The 26,102-nt window shown below is 40.3% G+C and overlaps 1 protein-coding gene across 1 annotated transcript in view; it reads left to right on the forward strand.

Moving 5' to 3' along the window:
* Positions 1-26,102, forward strand: part of ATP8A2 (ATPase phospholipid transporting 8A2) — a 556,427-nt gene that overhangs the window by 306,951 nt on the left and 223,374 nt on the right. The window contains exons 26-27 of the mRNA XM_045588453.1: positions 9,381-9,564; positions 20,221-20,331. Coding sequence (XP_045444409.1) covers positions 9,381-9,564; positions 20,221-20,331 — 295 coding nt within the window. The remainder of the gene's footprint in view (positions 1-9,380; positions 9,565-20,220; positions 20,332-26,102) is intronic.

Consider the following 26,102-nt stretch of genomic DNA (forward strand, 5'->3'; position numbering starts at 1 on the left):
GCTGCATTAATATGTGAACTAATTCCTCAGGTTTGAGTGCACATGTGCTGGCCACCGCTGTTCCTGCGGCTCACAGGGCTCTTAGTTGTTAGGGTCAGGACTGGGCCGAAGGTGGAGGTGCACTGACCGCCCCATTTTTTTCAGAGGACAAGTAGGTACAGTTGGCTTATTTATTGGATTGTAGCCAGATGGTCTTTGCTCCAGGCACAGGTGGCAGAAAAAGAGCAGGTCTAATTAAAATTATTCTATTAAGCATCTTGGTCGTCATCAGTTTTCAGTGGTGTATGAGCTCATGATGCCTGGTCCTGAAGGAGCCATAAGCTTGCTCTGAAATGTCAAAACTCAAACACTTCTCAGCTTTCCTCTTGGTTCTGTTTCCTATTCCCACCTTCCCCGCAGCAGAGGCCAGGCAGCTGTTTTGAAATACTAGTGAAATTTGCAGCGGAGAACAATAAATGTGCGTTAACTTCAAGGAAGGCAGACACCCCTGAGAGGGACTTGGTGACCTTAATAAAGCATTTCAAGGAAACAGAGTATCAAATTAATGCTTTTTGTGCTAAAAACATTAAGGTATTTAAATGTGTTATTCTAATCCCTGTTTCAGCCTGGGGACAGAAGGATCTAATATCTTTTATTTAAATCCCAGCCTTCATTCTTTTCAGCCTCGTACAGAAAGAAACAGACTTTAATCAGTGGATTTCAGTGAATATAAGACTATGTAATTCAGAACGTACAACCTATTAACTTCTGACACTAAATGTGATTGCCCAGATCTTAATATATCCTACATCATTTAGTGGAGATGTGAGGTTCTCAGAAGCTATACTCCTGTCACAGTGCCACTTTGATTGCTTTGTTTCCTGGACATGTGATAAAATTGTCATGGACACAAGTGGGGGTGCATAAATTCTGAACAACCAAGCAAGGTATACTGATTTCAAAGTGGGCCCTTTCTGGGCTGGGGAGTAAATCGATCTTGAGCAGACAGGGTGTCCTCCTCCCCTTTTCTAAGAGCGACTCTCAAAGCCTCAGCTGCACAGGCAGCGTTTACAGCCCCAGCACAGGATCAGGTTATAAGGTTTTGTTCGGTTAATAAAGAATATCAAGTTCCCTCTTGACTCACAACTGCGCGGTGGTTGGATAGAAGAGAGTAACCGTAAGACGGTGAAGGCAGTCATCAGATTAGATGGTGATAAATATGCCTTGCCCCAAATTAGTTGTTAGGGCTCCTTTCCTTTAAAATTCTTGATTGTTGAGGAAATTTTTAGTTTGAAATCAAGATTTCATATAGGAGTAACTTCAGATTTTAAGAATATTTGTCTTAGAATAATTTTATTTAAGCTCTGGGTAGTGCAAAAGATGAAAGTAAGAATACTTGTTAAGACACTAGCAAGATTATTTTTTTCAAGATCAATACTAAAAGGAAAATCAAGACTCGATGTTGTGCTCTCTGTGTGTGTATGTGTGTGACACTAAGATTTATATGACTAAATATCGAATGGGTTAAATGAACCTTTTAAACAACAAGAAAATCATTAATAGTAATTGTAAGAAATTATTAAAGCAGCACATTTCTATAAGTAGTATTTTTAAGAGCTCTCATGTTCTCTCCTAATTACAGCCTGCCTTCTTCTCCTCTCCCTCCTTCTCTTCCCTCCTCCCTCCTCCCTACTCCCTTCTCTCTCTTTCTTTCTCTCTTTTTCCACCTCCTTTTTGGTAGAGTGTAAAAGAGAGCTCAGCTCCTGTTTTTGAAAATTCATTCATACAGAAAGAGTTTATCTGGAATGTGAAAACATTTAACCTTAATCTTTTTAAAAAATGAATCCCTTTACCATGTTAAAAATATAATTTTCATACCATGTTAAAAATATAATTTTCATACTAATAATAGGATTCCATGGATTTCTGCAGGGTGAATTATTTATACATATAAAACATATATATATATATGCTAAATTTATAAAGTGATCATAGAATTGCACCATCAAGATATAAAGCAAGATGATAATGCAGCTGCCTGCTTCTTGACTGACCTGGCACAGTCAAACATTATCACTTTGTGTCAGGAGCATGCATCCAACCTCAGTGTAGTCATAGGGAGACAACCTTCTGGCTGATACAGGTAAAATACAGGGAATGTTATCCCAGCACACATGTTTCATCTTACCAAAATAAATAATGCCATTGGTCAATCTGGGCTCTTAGATTAGTTGCTCAAGAAATCCTGTGGTATATTGACCTGTATTTCACAGGGTCACATGAGGGTTCATGGTTATTCCTTGCACATTTTTATCACTGAAAATGAGATATAGGTTCATCATTTTATTTAATCAGCAAGTTAAATGCTTGTTCTACTAAGCACTGTGTTGAATAGTCATTAATAATACAAAGGTACCAAGGTATTTAAGTTTGTGAAATATGTGATTTTACACTTAAATCATTGTGCAAAGAGCAAATACATGGTGAGGTACTTAAATATAAAGACTTGGTTGGATAATTTGCATCACCAGACATCCCTGAGACGATTTATAAAGACTTGGTAAGCTGGTATCTGTTAAGCCTTCAAAGTGCTTATGCAAAATGATACGCAAGAGCTAGCTTTTGGCTTATAATAGTCAAAGCATTATGATCAGAAGAGCCAGGGGAAAAGAAAAGACCAGGCTTGTAGTATGTTAGCCCTTTCCAGGAAGCCCTATGTAAAGCCAAAGATTGTTGCCAGCTCTGCACCACTAAGCTCTCTCACAAAAAGCCTTTAATAAACCTATAACATTTTAAAGCATATTAGTAGAAGAGTCAAAACCACTGGAATATTTGATCAAGAAAATTTGCAGTGTCCATCTCTAAATCACAGAAAAGTGGGGTGTTTTTAACTACTTTAAAAAATATTCTTACTGATTTCAAAGAGGAAGAAAGAAGTAGAGAGAGATAGAATCACCAATCATGAAAAGAATTATTGATGCTTCCTACATGCCTCACACTGGGGATCAAGACTGCAACCCGGGGCATGTGCCTCAACCACTGAGCCATGCCAGCTAGGCTGAACTACTTTCTACGGATGATACATTTAGATCCCATAGAGATGTTCAGTCATTTTTGTATTGCCTTCCTTCTCTCCATCTATGAGTAGAAGTAGTCTTTCACAATTACACACTAGTAGCACGTTTCTAGGGTCTGTTATTTATATGGAAGTTCATGTATTTTTGTTTAAGTGGAACTGTATTTTTTCCTATTATTTATAGCTATGCTTTGGATGTAATTTAGTCTTAGGTTTATGGTTTTGGTAGTTAGTCGCTATTGATGGACTGTCCACTGTATTAGCATTTAGAGTTGGGTGAAGAAATGGTTAGACAGGAACCAAATGAAAGTGAAGGTTAGAGAGACAAACAGTCCACATAAGGGATATAATCATTCACACTGCATAAATAGGCTTTATAGAAATAAATAAACCTATTAAACAATTTTGGGATTAGTTCCTGAGATGTAGGTAGTCCATGTTGTCCCCTTGTGGTCTGTCATTCTGTCTGCTGTTTTATGAGGGTCGTCAATGATATTAGGGAAAGAATATCATTTTTTGTAGGAAATAAATCAAGTGCAGTTTTGAAATTTTTAAGGATTGAGTGAAGTGGGAGAACAGGAGGGTCTTCATAATAGCTTTATCTTTAGAGGAAATGCCTTCAGTGCCAAAGCTAGAAATGCTCATCCCTGAATGTGTGTGCATGTTGTTCATGTGACGGCCAGGTGTATGGGGCTTCACTCTCATGCTCATCACCTCCTGGGTTATACTTTCTCTGCAAGTTTTCATTCTGCATTTTTAAATGTGTTTTACTCAAGACCCAACCTTTGTGAGGCTGCCTCCTGGTCAGGCTGTAGCCCTTGAAATAAAGCCTGAACAGTTTCTATAGTTTTGCATCTTTCTGAGGCACCATGTTAGTGGCTTCCTCATGTATAATATAGCTCCTCTCTGTGTGGAAGTTTTTGTAATGAGGGAGCACCTAAGTCTGCTTTAGAACTGTTGAGTGAATGAGTCTAAGTATCTTTCTTTGTGCTTATATGTAAACTACCTTGTTGGGTTTACCTAGACTCACCCTCCTTCCTCCTGCCACCGCTCCATTTGGTCTCACGTCTATGACCATGCTCTAGGGACTACCTCAAGCTGCAAAAATTATCCGCTTTAGGAGCTTGGGGCTCCAGTGAGATGTACCAAAAACTGAGACAAAAGATGAAATTGGAGAGTCACACATTTTGAGTCAGAGCACAGGTGTGGGATGTTCCAGAGAGGGTAACTGTCCAGAAGGTCTGGACCACTGGCTCTGTGCCAGAGCACTCAACACATCAAAAGAAAGAACATGTTGGTGTCAGTCAGCCAGTGGCACACTCATTAGACAGGTACATAGGATAGTTTAATTGGCTTTAGGTTTTAGATACATATGTTAGGTGTTTATATATCTACAAACGCAATATGAGATTTTTTTAAGGTCCTGCAATTGTCAAACATTGTGGATCACTGACTGCTATAAGAAATGTGGTATAATATATTAATGTTTTTTTAATCAAAGGAAATCTCTTTCATAAGGGTACTATCTTTCAGTTAACAGGAAGATCGATACTTTCATAAATGAAATCATGTATGTTGATTTCTGCATCATTAAAAATACACACATATGGACTCTTATATATCTTATTCTGCTTAGTATTTTACCCTCTCACTCTCCTGTGAGATACTCAGATTGGAAGACTCTCTTAAATGAAATACCAACCTAAATTTGTACTTGCTAGTTTGGGTTTAAAAGCAAAGGAGAACCTACATATGCAAAGCTTGAAAGAGATGACAAAATTCAGTGTTTCTGCTAATTAATTGTAAATGTCACTCTGTGAAAATTTTGCAAGTATCCTGTATTTTAGGAATGTAAGCTTAGCCAATTAAAACATTTCAACAAGAGAGAACTTGCCTTCTTGTTCAGGCCATTGCTGGCTGCTTCAGTGGTCCATGACAAGCAACAGGGCATCACTCAGAACTTGTTAAAATGTACATTCTCTGGACTCACCTGGCCTTCCTGAATCAGAATCTAGTTTTATGATCTCTCTATCTAGAAGATTCCGATGCCCACTTAGAATTTGAGACTCAGTGCTCTTTTTTATTCATGAGGACTGTCTTTTTAGAATAAAGATGCTTTGAAGTCCAATTAATGAAAGTATGTGGTAAATCTGGTTAATGAGTAAGAGTTGTGGCTGTGCTTGAAGTGCCCCTAAGTAGAGTTCCTTTCATGCCCCTGGCCAGGTGAGCTCAGTTTACATCTATCAATATTGGAGGCCCAGCCCCTCTTTGACAAATGGGGCAGCTGAGTTCTGAGAAGAGAAAGGACTTAAATTTATTCAAATGATATTGCAAAATCAGAATTTAAAACCTCACTCTGAGACCAGGGCTTTTGTAGATCAAATAAATTAATGCATGCTAATTAATCTTATGAAGGCAGTTGCTAATGGTTATCTTTCAGTGTTAACTTTGAAATACCATTAGAAAATGACTTATTTTTTATTTTAGAATCTAATGTGTTAGCCAAAAGAAAAGTGGGAAGAATACCTCTCTAGTTATTGAAGATCTTTGAATTTATATTTTTATATGTAATTCAGCAAAATATGGTATAGCAGTATCCTAGGACCCAGCTTGGCTCAGGTATGGATGGGAATCCTTGTTTTATTAGGTTGGATGTATTATATGCTGGAAATACATATTAAGTGTGGCATGTGATTCCACATCACAAACTGAGATTTTAGATGAGCTAGTTTGTGCTTTGTGGTAACTTGGCACACTAAAATAGTACGTATGGCTGAAGCGTAATGGTGCCTATCCAGTTCTGTAGAAATTAGCTGTTTGACATCTGTTGTGAACCCCTAGTGTGTGCTAGAATTATGTTTTCTTAAGGCATTGCAGTTAGGGGCATAATAAATCCTTGATGAGAATCTCATGCTTCTAAAACACGGGGATATGAATTAGTTTATATACCCAGCCAGATTTTTTCTATATTTCTTGTGGGGGAAAGGCTGCTGTTGGACTCTCAAAGATTTTATTTTAAGTAATCAGAATCATGACTTGCCTCAACTTTCTTGAGCTCCAAATTCCAAAGTGGAAAATATAGGGAGTATATTTGACTTGCTATTTATCTTGTATTGGTTGGCTTATTGCAAAACCTCCTAACATAAAAGCAACAACTTTAACTTCAAAGAAAACCTTGAATTTGTTTAACACCTTCCCTCTTCCACCATCACTGCCCTTTGAGCCTCCCGCAGCACAGTGTCCATGTGGCTGAGCTTCCTGCCTGCGGGCTGTGCTGCTCCCCAGCTTCCCTTTCTTTCCAGCCCACTTTCTCAGGTTTGCTGATAAAGTGGACAACTTGCTTGATGACTTGGGGGGCATATGAAGTTTCAAGGAGTCATAGACTCAGGCCTCCCAGTGCTGTTAAAGGGTCTGTTCCATCGTCTCTTGTGATATCTTCATGGGTGCAGAAGATTTGGAGACTTAGTGAATTCACCTTTGGGTGAAGCTCCACTTCAATAGATGAATTATTGTACTTGATGCATAATTATTGTAACCATGGAGACAAGTGTCAATGCAGAGGTTCCCAGATTCTCTGGATTAACAATACCTCAATGTCTCAATAATTCATTTGCAAAGCCCCTAAGCCAAAAGTAAGACTGACCAGTATCTAACTATTAAGCAGGCAAGATCAAACAATTCAAGGAGTATTTACCCCAATATATCCTAAAAATTTAGCAGACATTTGAAACAATAATGCACATAAATGAAAGAATAATACTTTTTTTTCATTCTCAAATGATCATAATCACTTACCAATCATATGATAGGGTACACTTGATGAGCACTGTACAACTGCTCAAACCTTGGCGTAAAGGTGGACGCTGCTTCCCTCATTTCCTGTTGCACACTGATTTTTTTCACAGTGTATTTGCTCTTTATCATAGCAACCATGAAAACTCGGCTTCACAATGATATATCATGCAGAGCAATGTAGCATGATCTATTGTTGAGACTCTGGGCTACTTAGAGCTATTATTTTGAACCACTACCTGAGAGATGTTACTGTATTTGCCTTGAAAATGTACAATTTCCCCCCTAGGACACCTGCACACACACAGTTTTGTAACCTTGGGTCAGATGACACGTACTTCTCAGATGTGTCGCCGCCCCGCCCACCCAAAGAACCCAGGCTTTGCAGTTGGGGTAAGAGATAACATTTGCTTTGCACTTTTTAGGAAGCAGAATGGTTTCACATAAATACACCACAATCGTCTCATGAAGTGATGGTTCTTCTTTTCTCCATTTCATTGATGAAAAGACAAGGACTGATGAAAATGGCTTTCCCTGATGACATAGTTCATATGGGGCACAGGAAAAGGTCATGCACAGTTCTTCCACTTTGAATCCTAAGTCATTTTCTCCATACTATATTTGATCTCTGCTTCTTTTGAGTTCAAAAATAAAATGAGAAATCACATTTGCATAGCAAATTCTAATTGTGAGATGTGCCTCCCATCCTGCCAATCAGAAATTTAATGAAAAAGAGGAATGTAAAGATCAGACTTCGGCTCTAAGTGGCAGTTGCTCAAAATTGGAGGGAATAGATACAGCTTATATCCCTGTGTGTCGAAATTTTGTATGTTTAGTTGACAGGAAGCTCAATGATAACAATAGTAAATCTTTCATTTCATTTTAAGCTACATTAAGGTCAATCTAGCATCTGCTACCAGGGAGCTGGTGACTGCTCTGTTCTGCTCTCAGCTGTCTAGAAGCTCACACTTGGGAGCTATTTTTTAAGTTCTGAGGCATGCCTATTAAATAAGGGTTAAAGGACCTGAGATTGGTTAGCCAGAAGAAACTGAACTGTGGGAGGAAAGATATGATGTATCTTTATATTTCAACCTCCCTAACATTTGAAAAAAAGTTATATTTGTTCTAGTCTGACCCAGAGGGCAGAATTAGTACTTTTTAATGCTTATCAACAACAACAACAACAAAAGTAATAATAATTTTTCGTGGTTGCAACTACCCCAGGAGACTGTGAAGTCCTATTATTGAAAATCCCTCTGAAAATCCCAAAAGAGGTATCAATTAGATCAGACAACGTGGCTTCTAAAGCCCCTTTTCTAACTTGCTAATTTTTATTTCTTTGTAACTGAGCAATGGCTTCAAAGTACCTGTGCTTTAAATTCAGCTTGCTGTCTCACCAAACACATTTCTTTCCAGAGTTGGTAAAATTTAAGTTTTCTTTGGAAACAAGCATTTTTGTGGGTTGATCATATGAGAACTTATAGTTCTACTGGGAAGGTCTGTGAGTGTCTATTCTAGTTTTTAAGTCCAATCCGCATGTGGCCACAGCCAGTACCTCTGGGAAACCCAGACAGGTCTTTTACTCGTCTGTGTGTGTATGTATGTGTGTGTGTGTGGGGGGGGGGGGGGGGGGGTGGTAATGATTCAGTAAATTTCCCAAGTCAGCTTATCAATTCTGAATTTACAATAAAAATAAGTCAGTCCTGAGGTCCTCATTGTCTGATCTTACACTGGGAAAAAACACTTCATATAATCAATGTTGCTGTGCTTTAGACACCATAAATTTATATTAGGTTTCCTTCCCAGAGGACTTGAGGGCTTATGAACAAAAGGCCACCTGCCTGATTCCTTGTGGAAACAACCCCTGTCAGGCAGAGGATGCTCTGTCCACCCTTCGGGCTCTGCTGCTGCACTTCAGCCTCAGTACACCGTCTACCCCCAGGAGTCTCCTTCTGAATCCTCTGCCTTGGCTGCCCTTCAATGCTGTCTCTGTCTCTGGGGTGGAGATGGAGAAGTCTTTCTTCTTTCTTCTTCCTTGCGTCCTTTTTCTGCACTTCTCTAGCTCTGCCAACTTACTTCCCCTTCTGTGAAAGCAGATTTTATGGAAAATTCTCTTGCCAGCTCTAGGTTGTGAATGATGTTCACCAAAGCAAAAATGGAGTCTGTGCTAGTTTTCTGATTTGCTGGGAATACATTTCCCAAGGCCTGTGTGACCAGCTTCACTGCCTGTGTCCCTCGGGAGGGCACATGTGCCCCGGGGGTGTTTGCACGGGGGCTCCCACTGAGCAGGGTGATTACAGGTGGGCTGTGTTTTAAGTTAGTTTTGAGTTGTGTGTTTCATTGTGAAGTTGGCAAATACTTGAAAGCCACAAGCTACTGTTTTCTGAAAGCTCTTTTGCACATGAACATAAAACGTATGTATTGAATTTGGAAGTTGTCCGATGACTGCCCTTTTAATGCAGCTAAATGAAGATTACAGCTGTTTCCTCTGGAAAGATCAATACAGTCATAATTCCTCTTTCTTCTCTTACAGAGTGTCTCCTCTGCAGAAATCTGAGGTAGTAGACGTGGTCAAGAAGCGGGTGAAGGCCATCACCCTCGCCATCGGGGACGGTGCCAATGATGTTGGGATGATCCAGACAGCCCACGTGGGTGTGGGAATCAGTGGGAATGAAGGCATGCAGGCAACCAACAACTCGGATTATGCCATTGCACAGGTCAGAGGCATGATTAACCAGCTGTCCTTTCCCGTGGACAGATGCCAGCTGGGCATGAAGGCTTGGGTGGTGCTTGAGCCTGACAGTCACCACCCCCCCCCCTAAAAACTCTGCCAGCCTCTATGAGGTTGCCATCTAGGTGAAACCACCAGCATGTTTGAACTTTGTAGTCTTGCTCTTGTACAGTTTGGATGCCCTGTCCTGACAGTCAGTTTTCTTTTGGCCAGCTGTGGGTTGGCCAAGCTTTCTGTCATCCAGGCAAGATATCATCCCTGACTGATAATCTGCTACCTTCCACTCATGCATCTGCTGCACATGCTTTTCTTTCTGTCATCCTCTGCCACCGAATGGCTGTGTTCATAACATCTACTCTCTACAATTCCCACGGTGGCATCTCCCCTCTTTCAGAGGTGCTGCAACGCTCTCTCCTCAGGCATTTAAGATCAGGGAAAAGCAATGATTTGCAGCTGCCATTCTCTCTGTAGCTGTGACCAGGGCATTGCCTGGTCACAGCTACAGAGAGACCAGAGTGTCTTCTCCTTATGTGAAGGCAGATTTTATGGAAAATTCTCTTGCCAGCCTGCTGTGAGGAGCAGTGCTGAGAACATGAGCTGAGTATGGGCCATATGTACCCCACAGCAAGTAGCAAACAGCCTCCTGCACTTAATCAAGTTCATCCCATTCCTCTCTGGGTGGAACATCCCATGCAGAGGCCCCCAATGCACTGTAGTTACTGTACAGGTGGCTGGAGGATAGAAAACATGTCTGCTCCTTAATGATGTCCAAAAAGTGAAGGGTCAGCCAACCACCTGACCCCATTTGGCCTGCATGATTATACAGAGAATCTAAGCAGGACAATGAAAACAGAGCATTTCCTCCTCTCTCCTGATTGCAGTGTGCTGTTATTAAATGCCGCTTATTTGTGGGTTAGTGAGGATTCCCTCCTGTTTATCCCTTGTTTAGTCTTTTGAAGAATGTGTTAACAATAATCCCATGAACACAAGCAATGAGACCAGGGGCTGCACATAAAACAGGAAAGAGCTTCCAGCCCCCCAGGGCTTCAGGCTGGTCCTCTGCAGCTTTGGGCTTCATCTCCCCGAAGGAGGGCTCTGCACTAGATCACCTCTCCGATTCCCCTCCAGATCGTGGTTCTCCAACCCAGAGAGGAATTACAAAATCCTCATGGCTCTGAAAAGGGCATGAAATCAATCTTGTTCCTTTGCTGATTTTGAATAAATCCTCAAGATAATTGCTCAAAGAAGATAGAGGAATTCTGATTTTACAGGTGGGAACACTGGGGATTTTTTAGGTGACCTGCCTCAGGTTGGAGCATTCAGGGTCCGAGAACACCAGACCTTTGTGTGACCTTGGGGACCAGCTCCACACACCTGCCCGTTTACTTGTGTCAACTACTCCAAGGCCTGGGGGACTCACGCTTCCTGTAGTCTGTCAGAAAGTGTAGATGTTATACACCCCAGCATTATTAAATACTTGAGTTATAGCATCATATGGCTGGAAGGGATCTTTAAAGGTTTCCTAGGAGTTCCAGGCAAATATTTGTCTGTCTTTTTCTTTAAAATGTCTAGGGAAGGGCGATTCTATGGCCTGCCTTATTGAAACTGCATGCTAATAGGATATGGAATCTGGAGCAATTGCTCTCTTCAAATTAAAAGCATCAAAGAAGGGTGGAGAAGGGAGAAGGGCTTTCCAACTCTATTTAGAGGTTTTCTTGCCCCTCCAGCATAACAGTCACCCTGCCCCGGATGAGTGGTCCCCCTGTCCATGGGTCTTCATTTCTCCTGCCTATGGTCCTGCTCATAATTAGGCAGAGCTCCCATTATTTTAGGGCTGCGTTCCTCCCCACCTTACAGCCCCAACAGTGCTTCCTCTATAGTTACTGAGTGGGAAGGCCCACAATTTTATGAATTTCTTTGCCTAATAAAATGAGAAATGTCTTTGGTTAAAGTTAACAGCTTGTTTATCTGTTCATTTTAATGTGGATGATCCACTTGATTGGTTTTTTGAGAAAATATACCAAAGGGTTATATACAGAAGAAAAAAAATAGCTTAAAGAATTGTCCTCGGAAAAATTATGAAGTAGGCAAAGCTCTGGATCTACTTCTTTCCAGCCTGCCTGTGCCGTTATCCACGGGGCAGCTCCCAGGACTGACAATATCTCTGATTTGGTGCCTCGCCCATGGGCAGCCTGTGCCTGCACCGGGAACTCTCAGGAGAGCATCAATCCTGCCCCCTACCTTCTTAATGTTTTCTGAAAGACCTCATGAAAACAGCATTTTGATTTAGGGTATTTTTTTTTCCTGAAAATAAATCATTGCAGCACTAACGTTGAGACATTTGGGATGAGAGCAGCAGATGTTCTCTGTGCCCATTGAAGTGTAACATCAGGGGGTCTGGGTCAAATACAAACTTCCTTTTTATTTGTGTAGCTAGTTACTTTATGATTCCTCATTCCTCCTGGGAATCCTTAATGAGCATTTATGGGAAATTTTATTTTTCCATATGTACCTACTCCTGCCATTTTTGAAGTTGTCATTTCGCTTTTGGAGTGTGCATTTGGGGACTTGCCTCACCCTGATCTGGAGGAGCTCATCAAATTGAGTCCCCTTCTTTAGTGCTAATGGAAATCATTATGTGGCTCCCTCTTGAAAATAATATATTTTTTAAAAATGTTATCTTTTCTGTCTTTTCTACAGATAGTTAAATTTAGTTTCAAAAGTCATCTGAAGGTAAGAGAAAGTTTATAATAGCAAAAGAATTTCTAATGTTTGTGGACATGCTCAATACAGCCTGATTGTTCCTTTTAGGAGAGTCATGGGGTTGAGCCTATGGACTGCCCAGTGACTCAGAACAGGGAATTAAGGTTTTAGTTCAAGGCAACCAAGGGAGAACTCAGTGTTGCTGTGAGGCTCACTGAATGTATAGAAACCATAATTAGGTAGGATAATTCATAACAGTCCATTCATGCTTGAGCACAGCAACCCATAAAAGCAAAACACACAAAAAACAACAACAGAGAGGAGGAAATGGTGACCAAATAGGCAGACTCGTCATGCACCTCATCCCAGGGCCAAACTATAATAGAAATACAATTAAATTGGAGAACATTCACCTGGAATTACCAATCAAATCCAGCTGAGGAGGGAGAAGGGCAGAAAGTATAATACCTGGAGACCGGTAGGAAAGACGAGGTCTTGAGAGGAGCTGACCCAGCTCCCAAGGGCAGCAGACTGGAGGGCTGAGAGAGGAGGGGGTGCTGGGCTACGGGAGGGTCTGTTCCCTCAAAAGATAGAGGCCCAGAGCCCGGAGCAGCAGAGCCCAGACCCAAGGCCCACATAACATACATGTGAAAGGCGGCAGGGCTGCTGACAGCAGCAGCAGAGTCTGGAGCCAGCAAACCAGAGCCAGTGGGAGAGAAAAACCACAGTTTTGTGTTTTGTTTTTTCTAAACCCGGAGCACAGGAGTTCTCGTTTCCAACTACTCACCTGAGGCTTTGGTGCAGGGAGGGAGGCATGGGTTTGAGGTGCCTAAAGAGAGGCTGGTGTGGGAAGCAATGCAGGGAGATGTGGAAATGCCAGGAATCCTGCATTTGGTCATTCACAAGTGTCCAAACTGAAAGGACCATTTTTTCCTTAGAGGAGCCACGGGGAAGGTAAAGAAAAAAATAAAAAATAAAAAACCCTGCCCTAGGTAATATAGCCTGCTCCACTCTCAGGACCCCTGCATACCACACCCTGAATTCTGACTTTTTCAGTGGAAACAAAAGCAGAGGCCAAGCCTATGGGTTTGAACAGTCTCAGGAGCCCTCAATGACTGGATGGGGAGGGCCTGTCTGCCCCACTGTCCGGGGCACCAGTCTAGTCTGGTATTTTCCCCTCATGGGAGAGCTGATAGAAAGTCCAGGTTTGCAGCCAATCCCACTGGTTTGCATACAAGGATCTCTGCCCAGCCCACGGCAGAGTGATCTTTTGGGCCATTTGCAGAGGAGCAGCCCTGGGACCAGGAAACACACTAACCACACTCCCTGAAATCTGAGCAGCACCTCCCCCGCCTAAAGTCCTTTCAGAGACAGACTTTGAGTGATTAAGATTGACAGCTGGCTAACAGGCAAAGGCAAGTAGAGGTGAAATCTGGAGAACCAGAGGAAGTTTACCAACCCCGCCCTGGGCTCCACACGCTAACAAACCAGTTTTAGAGGGCAGATGGGGCCCTCCTGCTTGCAGCCACGTCCTGTGGAGACAGACACAATCTGTGGCTCACTTGGAGCTTTGAGCAGGTTGCTGAAAGCCAAAGGAGGACAGTTTCTGATAGGTTTTAGCACCTAAAATATCCCAGGGGAAAACCCACAATTGGCAGACAAAACAGCCAGCCACAGTCATCGGAAGAGTAGGATCCAAATGGAGCTCCTCTGGGCCACTAAACTTGGCTGGCTGAAATGAATGCCACTTCACCTTTTCCTCCTCCTTTTTTATTTTCTTTTTTCTTTTTTCAATTTCTTCTCTTTCCTTCCCCCCTTTTTATTCTTCTTTATCTGTCTGCTTTATTGATTTGTTATTGCTCTAGTCTCTCTTGTTTTATTCATGTAGCTAATTTTCATATTCCCTTTTCCTACACAACCTTATTTTTTTCTTTCTTTCTCTCTTTTCCTTTTATCCTCATATCTCATCTTTTCTACTTTTCTTATTTTGGGTCTATCTGCTTTCTCCTCTATTTTCCTTTTCAATAAATCTTTCTTTCTTTTCTTCTTTCTTTATTTTAAACTATTTTCCTTCCCTATTCACCTAATTATTTATTATTATTTTTCTTTATTTTTAGCTCTGCACCTACATATTCCTTTTACTCCTCTACCCTTCATTTTTTGTCATTTTTTGTTTTGTTTGTGTGGAGTTTTTTGGTTGGTTGATTGTTTTGTTCTTTTTCTCTGTATATTCTTCTATCATTCTTGCTCTATTTTCTCTTTCCTAATTTTCTATTCTCTGGTGGTTGATTTTGTTGGTAAGGATCTTGTGTATGTTTTAGTTTTGTTTCTTTTATTTCTCATTTTGTTGTGTTGTATTTTTTTCTGTTCTGACAGCACCTCCACAACAGCTTGCTTGATGTGGTTGGGGATGAGCCACATAGTCAGCCAGTTTGAGAAGAGATTCCATCCACAAATGAGATAATAACATTTAAGACACAACTACAACAGGAGGACCCAAATAACTCAAGCAAGAGACTTTCCTAGAACACCCAGTTTAGGAGATCTATATTATACCACTGTGTCCTACAAAACACCCAAAGTCTGGGAAACATAGCAGTTTGATCTAATTCATAGAAACAAATAAAAGGAACAGTAAAAATACGGAAACAAAAAAACAACACCCAAATGAAAGAAAAGGAGTCATCACCAGAAAAGGAACTAAATGAAATGGAGGCAAGTACTTTGTCAGATAAAGAATTCAGAGTAATGGTAATAAGGGTAGTCAAACAATTCAGGGAAAAAATTACAAGTAACTTAATGAGAATTATAAGTAGCTTAATAAGAACATTTAGAGACAAAAGAGAGCTACACCAACATGAAAAGAGGTTGAAAGAATAAATAATCTATTGGAAATGAGGAACAACATAGCTGAAATAAAGGACAACCTGGAATGACTTAACAGTATGATAGAAGAAACTGAGGACCAAATCAGTGAATTAGAAGACAAGGTAGATAGAAAGAAAAAAAAAAAAAATTCAGAGCAGCAAATGGAAAAAAATAAAATAAAAAGCAGGAAGAAAGTTTAAGGAAGCTTTGGGACAACATGAAATGTAACAACATTCACATCAGAGGGGTCCCAGAAGGAGAAGAACCCAAGCAAGGAATAGAAAACCTGTTTGAAGAAATAATGGTAGAAAATTTCCTAACCTGGTGAAGGGAAAAGTCACTCACATTCAGGAAACACAGAGTTCCAGTCTAGTTGAACCCCAAAAGACCCACACCTAGGCACATAATAATTAAAGTGGCGACATTAAAAACAAAGAATCTTAAATGCTGTAAGAGAGACAGAAAATTGCCTACAACGTAATGCCCTTTAGATGGTTAACTTATTTCTCAATAGAAATACTTCAGGCCAGAAGGGTGTGGCATAAATTATACAAAGTCATGAAAACCATAGGACTAAACCCAAGACTACTGTACCCAGCAAGGTTATCATTCACAATTGAAGGTAAAATAAAGAGCTTCACAGAAAAAAAAAAAAAAAAGCTAAAAGAATTTATTATCACAGAATTAGCACTTCAAGAAATGCTAAAGGAACTGATGTAAGAAGAAATAGAGAAAAATAAGAACACAGGCATAAAGAGTAAGAATGGCAACAAATAAGTACCTATCAATAATAATGTTAAATGTAAATGGCTTAAATGATCCAATTAAAAGGCATAGAGTATATATATATATATATATATATATATATATATATATGACAAAACAGACTTCAAAATGAAGGCAATAACAAAAGACAATGAAGGCCACTTGATAATACTAAAGGAATTGATACAACAAGAGGATATAACTCTAGTAAACATATGTGTACTCAATACAAGAGTATCTAAATATATTAAAAAAAACAAAAACAAAAAACCTTCCAGATGATTTTAAAGAAGAGATTGACAGCAATACATTCATAGTGAGAGACTTCAACACACCACTGACATCACTGGATAGATCTATTAGATACAAAGTCAACAAGGGAACAGCAATACTAAATTACTACATTAAAATAAAAAACTTCTGCACAGCAAAAGAAACCATCAACAAAGTGAAAAAAGAGCCCACTGCATGGGAGAACATATTTGGCAATAATATCAATACATCTGATAAGGGATTAATATCTTAGAAGTGTTCCTGCCCATGCCCTTAGGCCACCCCCCCGCCCCCCGCCACTGTCCTCATCCATAGGTGTAAGATTTTTGCCCAGTCTCTTCCCATACTCCTCACACCCCCTTTCCCCTGAGAATTGTCAGTCCACTCCCTTTCTGTGCTCCTGATTCTATTATATTAGCCAGTTTATTCTGTTCATAAAATTTTTTATTCACTTGATTTTTAGATTCACTTGTTGAAAGATATGTATTTGTTGTCACTTTGTTGTTCATAATTTTTTAAAATATATTTCATTGATTTTTCACAGAGAGGAAGAGAGAGAGATAGAGAGCCAGAAACGTCGATGAGAGAGAAACATTGACCAGCCGCCTCCTGCATATCCCCCACCGGGGATGTGCCCACAGTCAGCGCACATGCCCTTGACCGGAATCGAACCCAGGACTGATGCTCCACCACTGAGCCAAACCGGTTTCGGCTGTTGTTCATAATTTTTATCTTTACCTTTTTCTTCTTCCTCCTCTTCTTAAAGAATACCCTTCAGCATTTTATATAATCCTGGTTTGGCAGTGATGAACTCTTTTAGCTTTTTCTTGTCTGTGAAGCTCTTTATCTGACCTTCAATTCTAAATGATAGCTTTGCTGGGTAGAGTAATCTTGGTTATAGGTTCTTACTGTTCATCATTTTGAATATTTCTTGCCACTTCCTTCTGGCGTGCATAGTTTCTGTTGAGAAATCAGCTGACAGTCATATGGGTACTCCCTTGTAGGTAACTAACTGTTTTTTCTCTTGCTGCTTTCAAGATTTTCTCTTTGTCTTTTGCCCTTGGCATTTTAATTGTGATTTATCTTGGTGTGGTCCTCTTTGGATTCCTCTTGTTTGAGGTTCTCTGCGCTCATACTCCCTGTACTTGTAAGTCTATTTCTTTCACCAGGTAGGAAAAGTTTTCTGTCATTATTTCTTCTAATAGGCTTTCAATATTTTGCTCTCTCTCTTCTGACACCCACATAATTCGGATGTTGGTATGCTTAAAGTTGTCCCATAGGCTCCTTACACTATCTTCATATTTTTGGATTCTTTTTTCTTGTTGTTTTCTGGTTGGGTGCTTTTTGCTTCCCCATATTTCAAATCTTTGGTTTGATTCTTGGGGTCCTCTATCCTACTGGTGAATTTCTGTATATTATTCTTTATTTCAGACAGTGTAAGCTTAATTTTTGACTGGTCCTTTTCCATTTTTTGGCATTCTCATTAAGATCCTTGAAGTTCTCACTAAGTTTCTCAGAGGTTTCTAGAAGATTCTTGAATAACCTTGTAACTGTGTTTTTGAACTCTATATCCAGTAGTTTGCTTTCCTCCAATTCTTTCATTTGTGAGATGTTTCTTTGTCTCCACATTTGGCTGCTTCCCTTTGTTGATGGAGTGGCTTTATGTGGTAGGCTATCTATAGGACCCAGTGGCTCAGCCTCCCCAATCACCTGAGGTGGACACTCTTGGTGCACTCCTTTGTGGGCTGGGTGCATAGTCTTCTTGTAGTTAAGCCTTGATTGCTGTTGGTACACTGGGAGGAATTGACCTCCAGGCCAATTTGCTGTGAGGACCTGCTGTGTCTATAATGGAAGAACTGCTGTGGTAGAGACACCCTTATGAGTCAGCACTTGCTTCAATGGGGCTTTGGTGCTCACTGAGTCTGCCTCTTGAGTGTGTAACTTATAGATGTGAGGAGTTGAAATCTGGTATCATCTCACACTGACCACTAGGTACATTGGCTCCTGGATTTCCAAGGAGGTGCAAGTCAGCTACTGCCTGAGGCCACCCAGCAGAAGCTACAGGGATATCTGCAGGTTTCTCCTCTTTGTTTGGGGTTTGGAAGTTTTGTAGCTGTCCAACACAGCTGCAGTTTGTTAGGTTTAGTTGTGAAAGGGCAGGCCATTCATATGCAAAAGCCACTGTGCATAGTTTGGGTGGCTTTGTAATTGGGTGGAGTGGGATTTCAGGGAATCACCAGGGTGTAGCAAATGGTGAAGGCTGCCAGTCAGCTATCTCTATGTCTCTGTCTCCATGTCCCTGCGTCCCACACCCCAATACAGTAAACAATGATCCCTGTGAGCACCTTTGTAAGAAAGCTACCCTCACTTTCCGACCTGATGCCAAACAATCCAACTTCTCCCCATAGGAGTCTGGGTCCCCAGACTCTTGCCAGAAACTGGAGTTCAGAGCAGTCAGTAGCTTGTATCTCCTTACCAATTGAAAAACAAAACAAAACAAAACACACACACACACACACACACACACACACAAAAAAAAAAAAAAAAAAAAAAACACAGTGCACCCAGTTGCCAGCCCAATTCACGCACCTCCATACCTCTGTTTTTCCGCACCTCTGCACATCCTACCCATTCTCAATGTGCTTTTTTCTTTCCTTCTAGTTGTAGAACTTCTACTCAATCAGCATTCCTGTGGTTCTGGGTGATAGTCGTTTTGTCTTTTAGTTGTAGTTTTGGTGTAGTTGTGAGAGGCAGCACGTACAAGTGTATACCTTATGCCGCCATCTTGGTTTCTCTCCAAGTATTTTGTTAAAACCTTTGAATATTGCTGAATATTTCAAACTGAGAGAGCCATTTCATTATTCTTAACTTAGTGTATAGCTGCTTGCTGGTTTCTGTTTCTCCTGACTGTACTGTACTCTAGCAAGCAGGGCTCTATACTAGTTGGAAAAAAGAAGAACAAAATGAATGTAAAAGTGAAGACAGAGTGTGTGGGTGTCTCTGTTTGTGTATCTATGTTACAGTGTGTTTATGTGTGTTTGTGTATGTACATGTGCTTGTATGTCCATGTGAGTGTCTGTGAGTCTCTGTGTGTTTGTAACTGTTTTTAACCTGCAGGCTGACAGAGCAAACAAGTCAGGTATATATGTGTGTCCCCTTTCACCTCCTTTTAATAATTAAGACCCTCTAAAAATAAATAGAATTTCACAAGAATAATAATTATATGTCCAGCTGCATATTTGGGGGAAATTATAATTATGTAGGTTTGAGATATTTTAGCTTTTCTCACTGGGCCTGAAATCTTGGCCTTTAGTTTTCTTACATGAATGGTTTTCGCTATTACCTTCTCTGTCATTTCTTCTAAAGGACATTTAATGACTTTTATTCCTAAACAAGAGGCCTGGTGCATGAAATTCATGCTTTCGGGGGTGTGGGGGGTTGTGGTGTCCCTCATCCAGGCCTGGACTCTCTGGGGGAGCAGGCCTAAGCCAGCAGTTGGACATCCTTAGTGCTGCCTTGGAAGCAGGAGAGGCTCCTACCACCGCTGTTGCACTTGCCAGTTGTGAGTGATGCTCCCCCTGTGGGATCAGGCTGAAACCAGCTCTCCAACAACCCTTGAGGGGTCCTGGATTGCAAGAGAGTGCAGGCCAGGCTGAGGGACCCCACTGGTGCAAAATCAGGGATGGGAAAAAACACAGGAGGTTGGCCAGCTGGAGAGGAATAGCAGGAGGGCTCCAGAGTGTGTCCGTCCCATCTGGCTCATCTGGCTGGACCCCAGTAGCAAGCTAACCTACTGGTCAGAGCATCTGCCCCCTCGGGTCAGTGCACGTCATAGCGACTGGTTGACCAGTCAACTGTCTGCCCCCTTGTGGTAAGTACATGTCATAGCAAGTGGTTGAGTGGCCTTAGCATATCATTAGCATATTACGCTTTGATTGGTTGAACAGCTATCCGGTCGACTGGACACTTAGCATATTAGGCTTTTATTATATAGGATGATGGGTTTCTCTGAACTTTTATTTTCTTTTTGCAGTTTTCCTACTTAGAGAAGCTCCTGTTGGTTCATGGTGCCTGGAGCTACAACCGGGTCACAAAGTGCATACTGTACTGCTTCTACAAGAACGTGGTCCTCTACATTATTGAGGTGAGCAGCATGGACTTTTTCCTTGACTGGTAAGGCCTTTTCCAGAGGGCATCTTCAGTATTTCAAATAACTTAAGGAAGGATTTATTAATGTGAGGTTGAAGAAATGGTGCTACTGTGACCTATTGAAACCTGTGACACACATGACCTCCTTGAAACTGGGGACACCTACTAGATGTAGGTCCTCATGCTGAGTAACCAAAGCCGGAGTCAGCAGCATCGTGCCACTCCCCAGTCCCCGCCAGGTGGAGGAAGGCTCTCTCCATCCAGGGCTTGTCTTGGTATGAGCAGATGTTGCTGTCACTCCTCACAGGGTGACCACAACCTGAACAGCAGTGTTCACAACTTTCTGAGACTTGTCTAGGCAACCTGGTTAATTTTTCTTAACTAGAATGAAAGAAATTGATTTCTTTCTGCAGTTCTCATGGAATCCTCAAGTTTCCTGAGCATATTTTATTGCTCTGGGGTATTTGGGCACTACTACTTAAATGGGGTGGATGTGGAGGTGAGTGAAGAGTAAACCAATAAGGTAATTAAAAATCTCTCAGTGAACTCATGGAGTTTTCACACTGTATTTCATGACGCAGATTCAGTTTTAAGTAAATTAAATGTACTTGCTGCAGGAACTGGATGGGGAAAGGGGTGGGCCTAGGAAAAGTGAAAAAGGCACTTTGCTCTCAGTGGGAGTACCAGCCACCTCCCTCTTTCTATAAGAACCGCTCTGCTACAGAGGTGTGGCTTTGAGGCCATCTTGATTAATGGATTTCCAAAGGTGTTTAGAAAAGAGGAAGTAGGCAGTTCCCTAAGAGAAATAGAAAGCAATGTTGATTGTGAATGGTGTAAATGTCTCATTCTATTATGGGTTATTTTGTGTTTGATTTCTCAACTTTTGGTAGAAAGAAGAACCTACGCATAGATCAACTCTTTCTGATATGGTTCCTTAAAATACTCAGTTCAGATAATTTAACAAGTGGTTTTTTTGTGACCAACAACTTCTTTACCAAACTGTCTACTCTTTCATTTGAATACTCACATCAAACATATAGATTTGCATCACTCATTCTGTAAGTAAACAACTAACAAGTCATTTTCCTGATTGCACAGGTTGTTCAATGCATGAGGTTGCCCAGTTGGTGGGATAAATGGGGCTGAAACGTAGGAAAACCTGAAAAAAGACATGTGTTTTCCTAATTTATACAAAGGGCAGCCTATTTGCCTTATCTGCTTGTCTTGTGCTATAATACTCAATTCAGCCCATTCCAAGTAAGAACTTTCAGATGTTGTATAATGGATTTCATAGTTTCTATCTTCTTCCTAGTCACATTTTTACAATTCCTTTTTGTCACTTTAAAGATGTCTGTCCCCTCTTCCTGTGGCTTTTTTTTTTTTTTTTTTTTTTTTTTTTTTTTTTTTTTGCATTTGTGATAGGAGTCACCCTAAATGGCACTTGGGGACATAGAGTATTAGAGTCCCTGTTCCCATGCACCATCCCAAGTTTCACATGCATTTTAAGCTCTTGTAGCTGTTGGCTTCACAAGTTCTCTTAATAATCTGGTTTTCTTCACAATCAGCCAATTACAGATAGTCTAGACTTTTTATCAAGACATCCTACATGAAGCTCCTGACCCTTCAGCTTCCAGAGCATCCTCTGGGGCTCTTCTTGCTCATTTACACCTACTATCTTGCCTTTTTTTCTTTTTTTAACTTTAAGTGGGCTAAAGATGAAAAGAGTACAATTTTAGTCTGTCTGAGAAGTTCTATTTGGAATGAAGCCTTGAAAATGCTGTGTGAGTTCCTTAAATCAATTTTTCATTTGTAGCTAGGCAACAGTTGCTAATGCCTTTGAAATCATTCTTTACAAAATTCAAATTAAATAAATAAAAAGTCTTTATTACTCTCTGCCCAATTTTTAGTAAGTATTCCTCAGAGATACTAATGCGAAAACCAAGAGAACAAAATCAGTGGCTGAGCCGGGAGTCAGAGCATTGACTTGGACAATGTCTATTATTTCCTAATGACCTCCGTGGTATCAATGGGCACTTAAATATAATTTCAAAAATAGGCAAGTACATTATGCATGCTATTTTAATGTGTTTTGAATTAAAAGGTCAAAGATTGCTGTTATTTGATTAGCTCATTTGCAATGATTAGTTTTGTGTTCTAAGGGTTTTTTAATTAAGTGAGAATAAATTAAATATATTACATATTTCTCTTAAATTGTATTTTTGTAACACAAGGAGAAACCCTTCACCATAGCCAGTATGTTCCTTTCTCCAGTGTCCTCTGATATACATGAAATCAGGCATTGTTAAAAAACAGTCTAAAAATAATTTGGCAAATTAAAAAGATGCACATGTGTGCATGTAAACACACACACTTATATAGTCTTAGCTGTTATTATGAGGATATTATATGATTTAACTTATAAGTAAAGGTTGTATGGAAGAAGTATGAGACCATGACATAATACAGTCTACTCACTTGGTACACCATAATGCTTATCTGGTGTGCTACATAACAAACTAAAGTAACCTTGGAGTGACTAAAAATAGGAACAAAATGATGGAATAGTGATTTCATGGTGGCCTATTAATAGGTAAAACTAAAAATATATACAGCTTTTGCTCTCTCCTGCTTTTGCTACTGCCTCAATTTAGTACTTTTTACTTGAATGATGACAAACACCACTAGCTTTGTCCCTCAATCACCTATAATGCAGTCAGGATGAACTTTGTGAAACGTCTTACCAATTCCAGTGGCTGCCCAGCACAGTGTCTAAAGCATAGCTGCTCAAAGATGTTGGCCACGAGTGAGTGGATAAATGCCACTATTCTCTTCAGCCTCTTCACGGGTCCCTATGTCTCCTGATAAAATCCCCATCTCTGCTGCTGTGCCTCTACCCATTGTGGCCTGGGTCCCAACTGCCCCAGCCCACTCCCACTACATCCCTCATTATTTGCTTTTAATTGGTGATATTGAAGTATAATTAATACACAGTAATATACACCTTTTTAGGCATATAGTTCAGTGGATTAAAACTAGGTTTTTATCATTAGGAACTAACTGGACATTTTCTGTCTGCCTCCTGTAGACTGTGACAATAGTGTCCCAAAGAGTTCTGGAGCCAGGTAGTGATGGCTGCACAGTAGTGTGGATGTACTTAATGCCAGTGACTTTTACACTTAAAAATGATCAAGATGATAAACTTTATATTATGTGTATTTTGGTAAATAAAAAAATGCTAAAATATTTCAAAGGGATTCACAGGTTTTTTGTTGCTCTAGCTACCGTGAGGAAAACAGAAACGTCTAGACAGATAGGATGCCTGGGGGAGCTCATTCAAAGTTTGAAAAACAAACTTTACATATAGTTTTGTTTTGTATTAAACCAATTACCGTATTTTTCGGACCATAAGACGCACCGGACCATAAGATGCACCAGTTTTTAGAGAAGGGAAATGAAGAAAAAAAGATTCTGAAACAAATAGTGTCCTAAAATATTTTATGTGCATTAAAACCCAACATCACAGTCATAAACACATGTAATCAACCCTGTAAAGTAAACAGCAGCATTTAGAACCATTTTAGAGCTGGGCAAGCACACAGAGACCACACAGAGCCGGGCAAGTAAAAAAACATTTTTTTTTAAAGTATATGTGTAGGCTATATTTGGACCATAAGACGCAGGGACTTTTCCCCCCCACTTCTGGGGGGAAAAAAGTGTGTCTTATGGTCCGAAAAATACGGTAAGTGCTAAGTTTTGTGGCTGTGAGCTGATGGACCATATTTCTCAGAAGGTAAAACCCTGTTGTGGTCTAGATGGAGCAGAACTACATGGCCTTGCCAGGCAGGTAGGATTCCCATCAGCCAGTTCCTGGTGTGTCTGTCTATGTAGGGGGCCAGGAAAATGAATACATTAGCAAAGGCGAGAAGATAGGGCTGGATGGGATGGAAGAATGGCCAAGGAAGGGGAACGGAATAATCAGACCACTACTGGAAGCTGAGATTCCTTTTTCATTCTACAATAGACAAGTTACATAGGAAAAGAGATTTCAGAAAATTTGTCAATATATAGGGCAGATGGTAAGCAGAGACCTAGGGCATAAGTCACGAGCATTATGTAACTGTTTCTCAATGTAATTTAAAAACAGAAAGGAAAAACTGATTCTTAATCTTCACCCAAGGATATTTATTTCCATTGATTTTTAGGGAGAGTGGAAGAAGGAAAGAGAGAAACATTGATGAGAGAGAAACACATTGATTGGTTGCCTCCTGCACAAGCCCCGACCAGGCTCCCAGGACTGAAGAGGAGCCTGTAACCAAGGTGCATGCCCTTGACCAGAATCAAACCCAGGACCCTTTGGTCCACAGGGTGACATGCTATCCACTGAGCCAAACCGGCTAGGGCAGAAAGACTGATTTTTAAAAACTCTTTTTAACAATGGGAGAAATTTTTTTAAATACAAAGATTGGGGGTAGGGCGGTTAGGGAAGGATTCCCATAAACATTGAAGTCCTGATGTGACTACTTGGTAATTCCTAAGAGAAGGGTCAATTGAATTATTTAAAAGTCCCTACACTATTTAACAATTGGGAGTTTGTTATTTAAAAATCCCCCAAACAAATTGGGAGTTTGTTATTCAAAAATCCACAATGGGTAGAGTACATTTTCAAGGCATAGCAGGGTCAGCACTTTAAGCATTCACTAAGTATACATTTTTTGTATGTTCTTTCTGATCATCCAGGAAAGGTTATTTGGAACGGATAAAATATTAGTGATTTTGAGAATGTTTTCATACTTCTCTTGGCCTTCTGTATGTCCTCTTTCAAAAAGTGTCCAGGTCATTGCCCATTTTTTAAATTGGATTGCTTATCTCCCTTTTTTTTTTAAGTTGTTTGATTTCCCTATAAATTTTGGAGATTAACCAGTTAACTGCCACAATATTTTTAATTTAGTTAAAAAGGGTCCACTGCTTGCGTCTATAGACACTTATGATGTACAAATGGTTAAACCCTTATTGGAGATAACATTGGCAAATATCAATATGTTCCCCCATGCAGTGGGCTTTCTTGTTGTTTTATTAATGGTTTCTTTTGCTGTGCAGGAGCTTTTTATTTTGATGAAATCCCATTTCCATTGCCCTAGGAGCTGCATCGGTAAAGATATTACTACAACGTATGTCTGCTATTTTGCTGCCTATGGATACTTCTAATATTTTTATGGTTTCCCATCTTACGTTTAAGTCATTTATCCATTTTGAGTTTATTTTTGTGTATGATGCAAGTTGGTGGTCTAGTTTCATTTATTTGCATGTATCTAGGTACAATATGTTATCTGTGAATAATGATAACTTTATTATTCCAATTTGGATGCTTTTTATTTCTTCTTGTCTGATCATTACGTCTAGCACTCCCATTACTATGTTGAACAGGAGTGGTGAAAGTGGGCATCCCTGTCTCATCCCTGTTCTTAGGGGAAATGGTTTTAGCTTTTGTCCATTGAGTAGGATGTTAACTATAGGTTTGTCATCTGAGAGATGAAAATAAAAGTAACATTGAGGTACCATCTCATACCTGTCATGTGGCTATATCAACAAATCCATAAACAACAAGTGCTGGTGCAGAGGCAGAGAAAAAGGAACCCTCATGCACTGCTGGTGGGAATGCAGACTGGTGTAGCCACTGTGGAGAACAGTATGGAGTTTTCTCAGAAAATTACAAATGGAACTTCCATTTGACCCAGTAATCCCACTTCTAGGAATATATCCCAAGAA

This window comes from Pipistrellus kuhlii, unplaced genomic scaffold (genome assembly GCF_014108245.1).
Source record: "Pipistrellus kuhlii isolate mPipKuh1 unplaced genomic scaffold, mPipKuh1.p scaffold_m20_p_3, whole genome shotgun sequence".
Lineage (NCBI taxonomy): Eukaryota > Metazoa > Chordata > Mammalia > Chiroptera > Vespertilionidae > Pipistrellus > Pipistrellus kuhlii.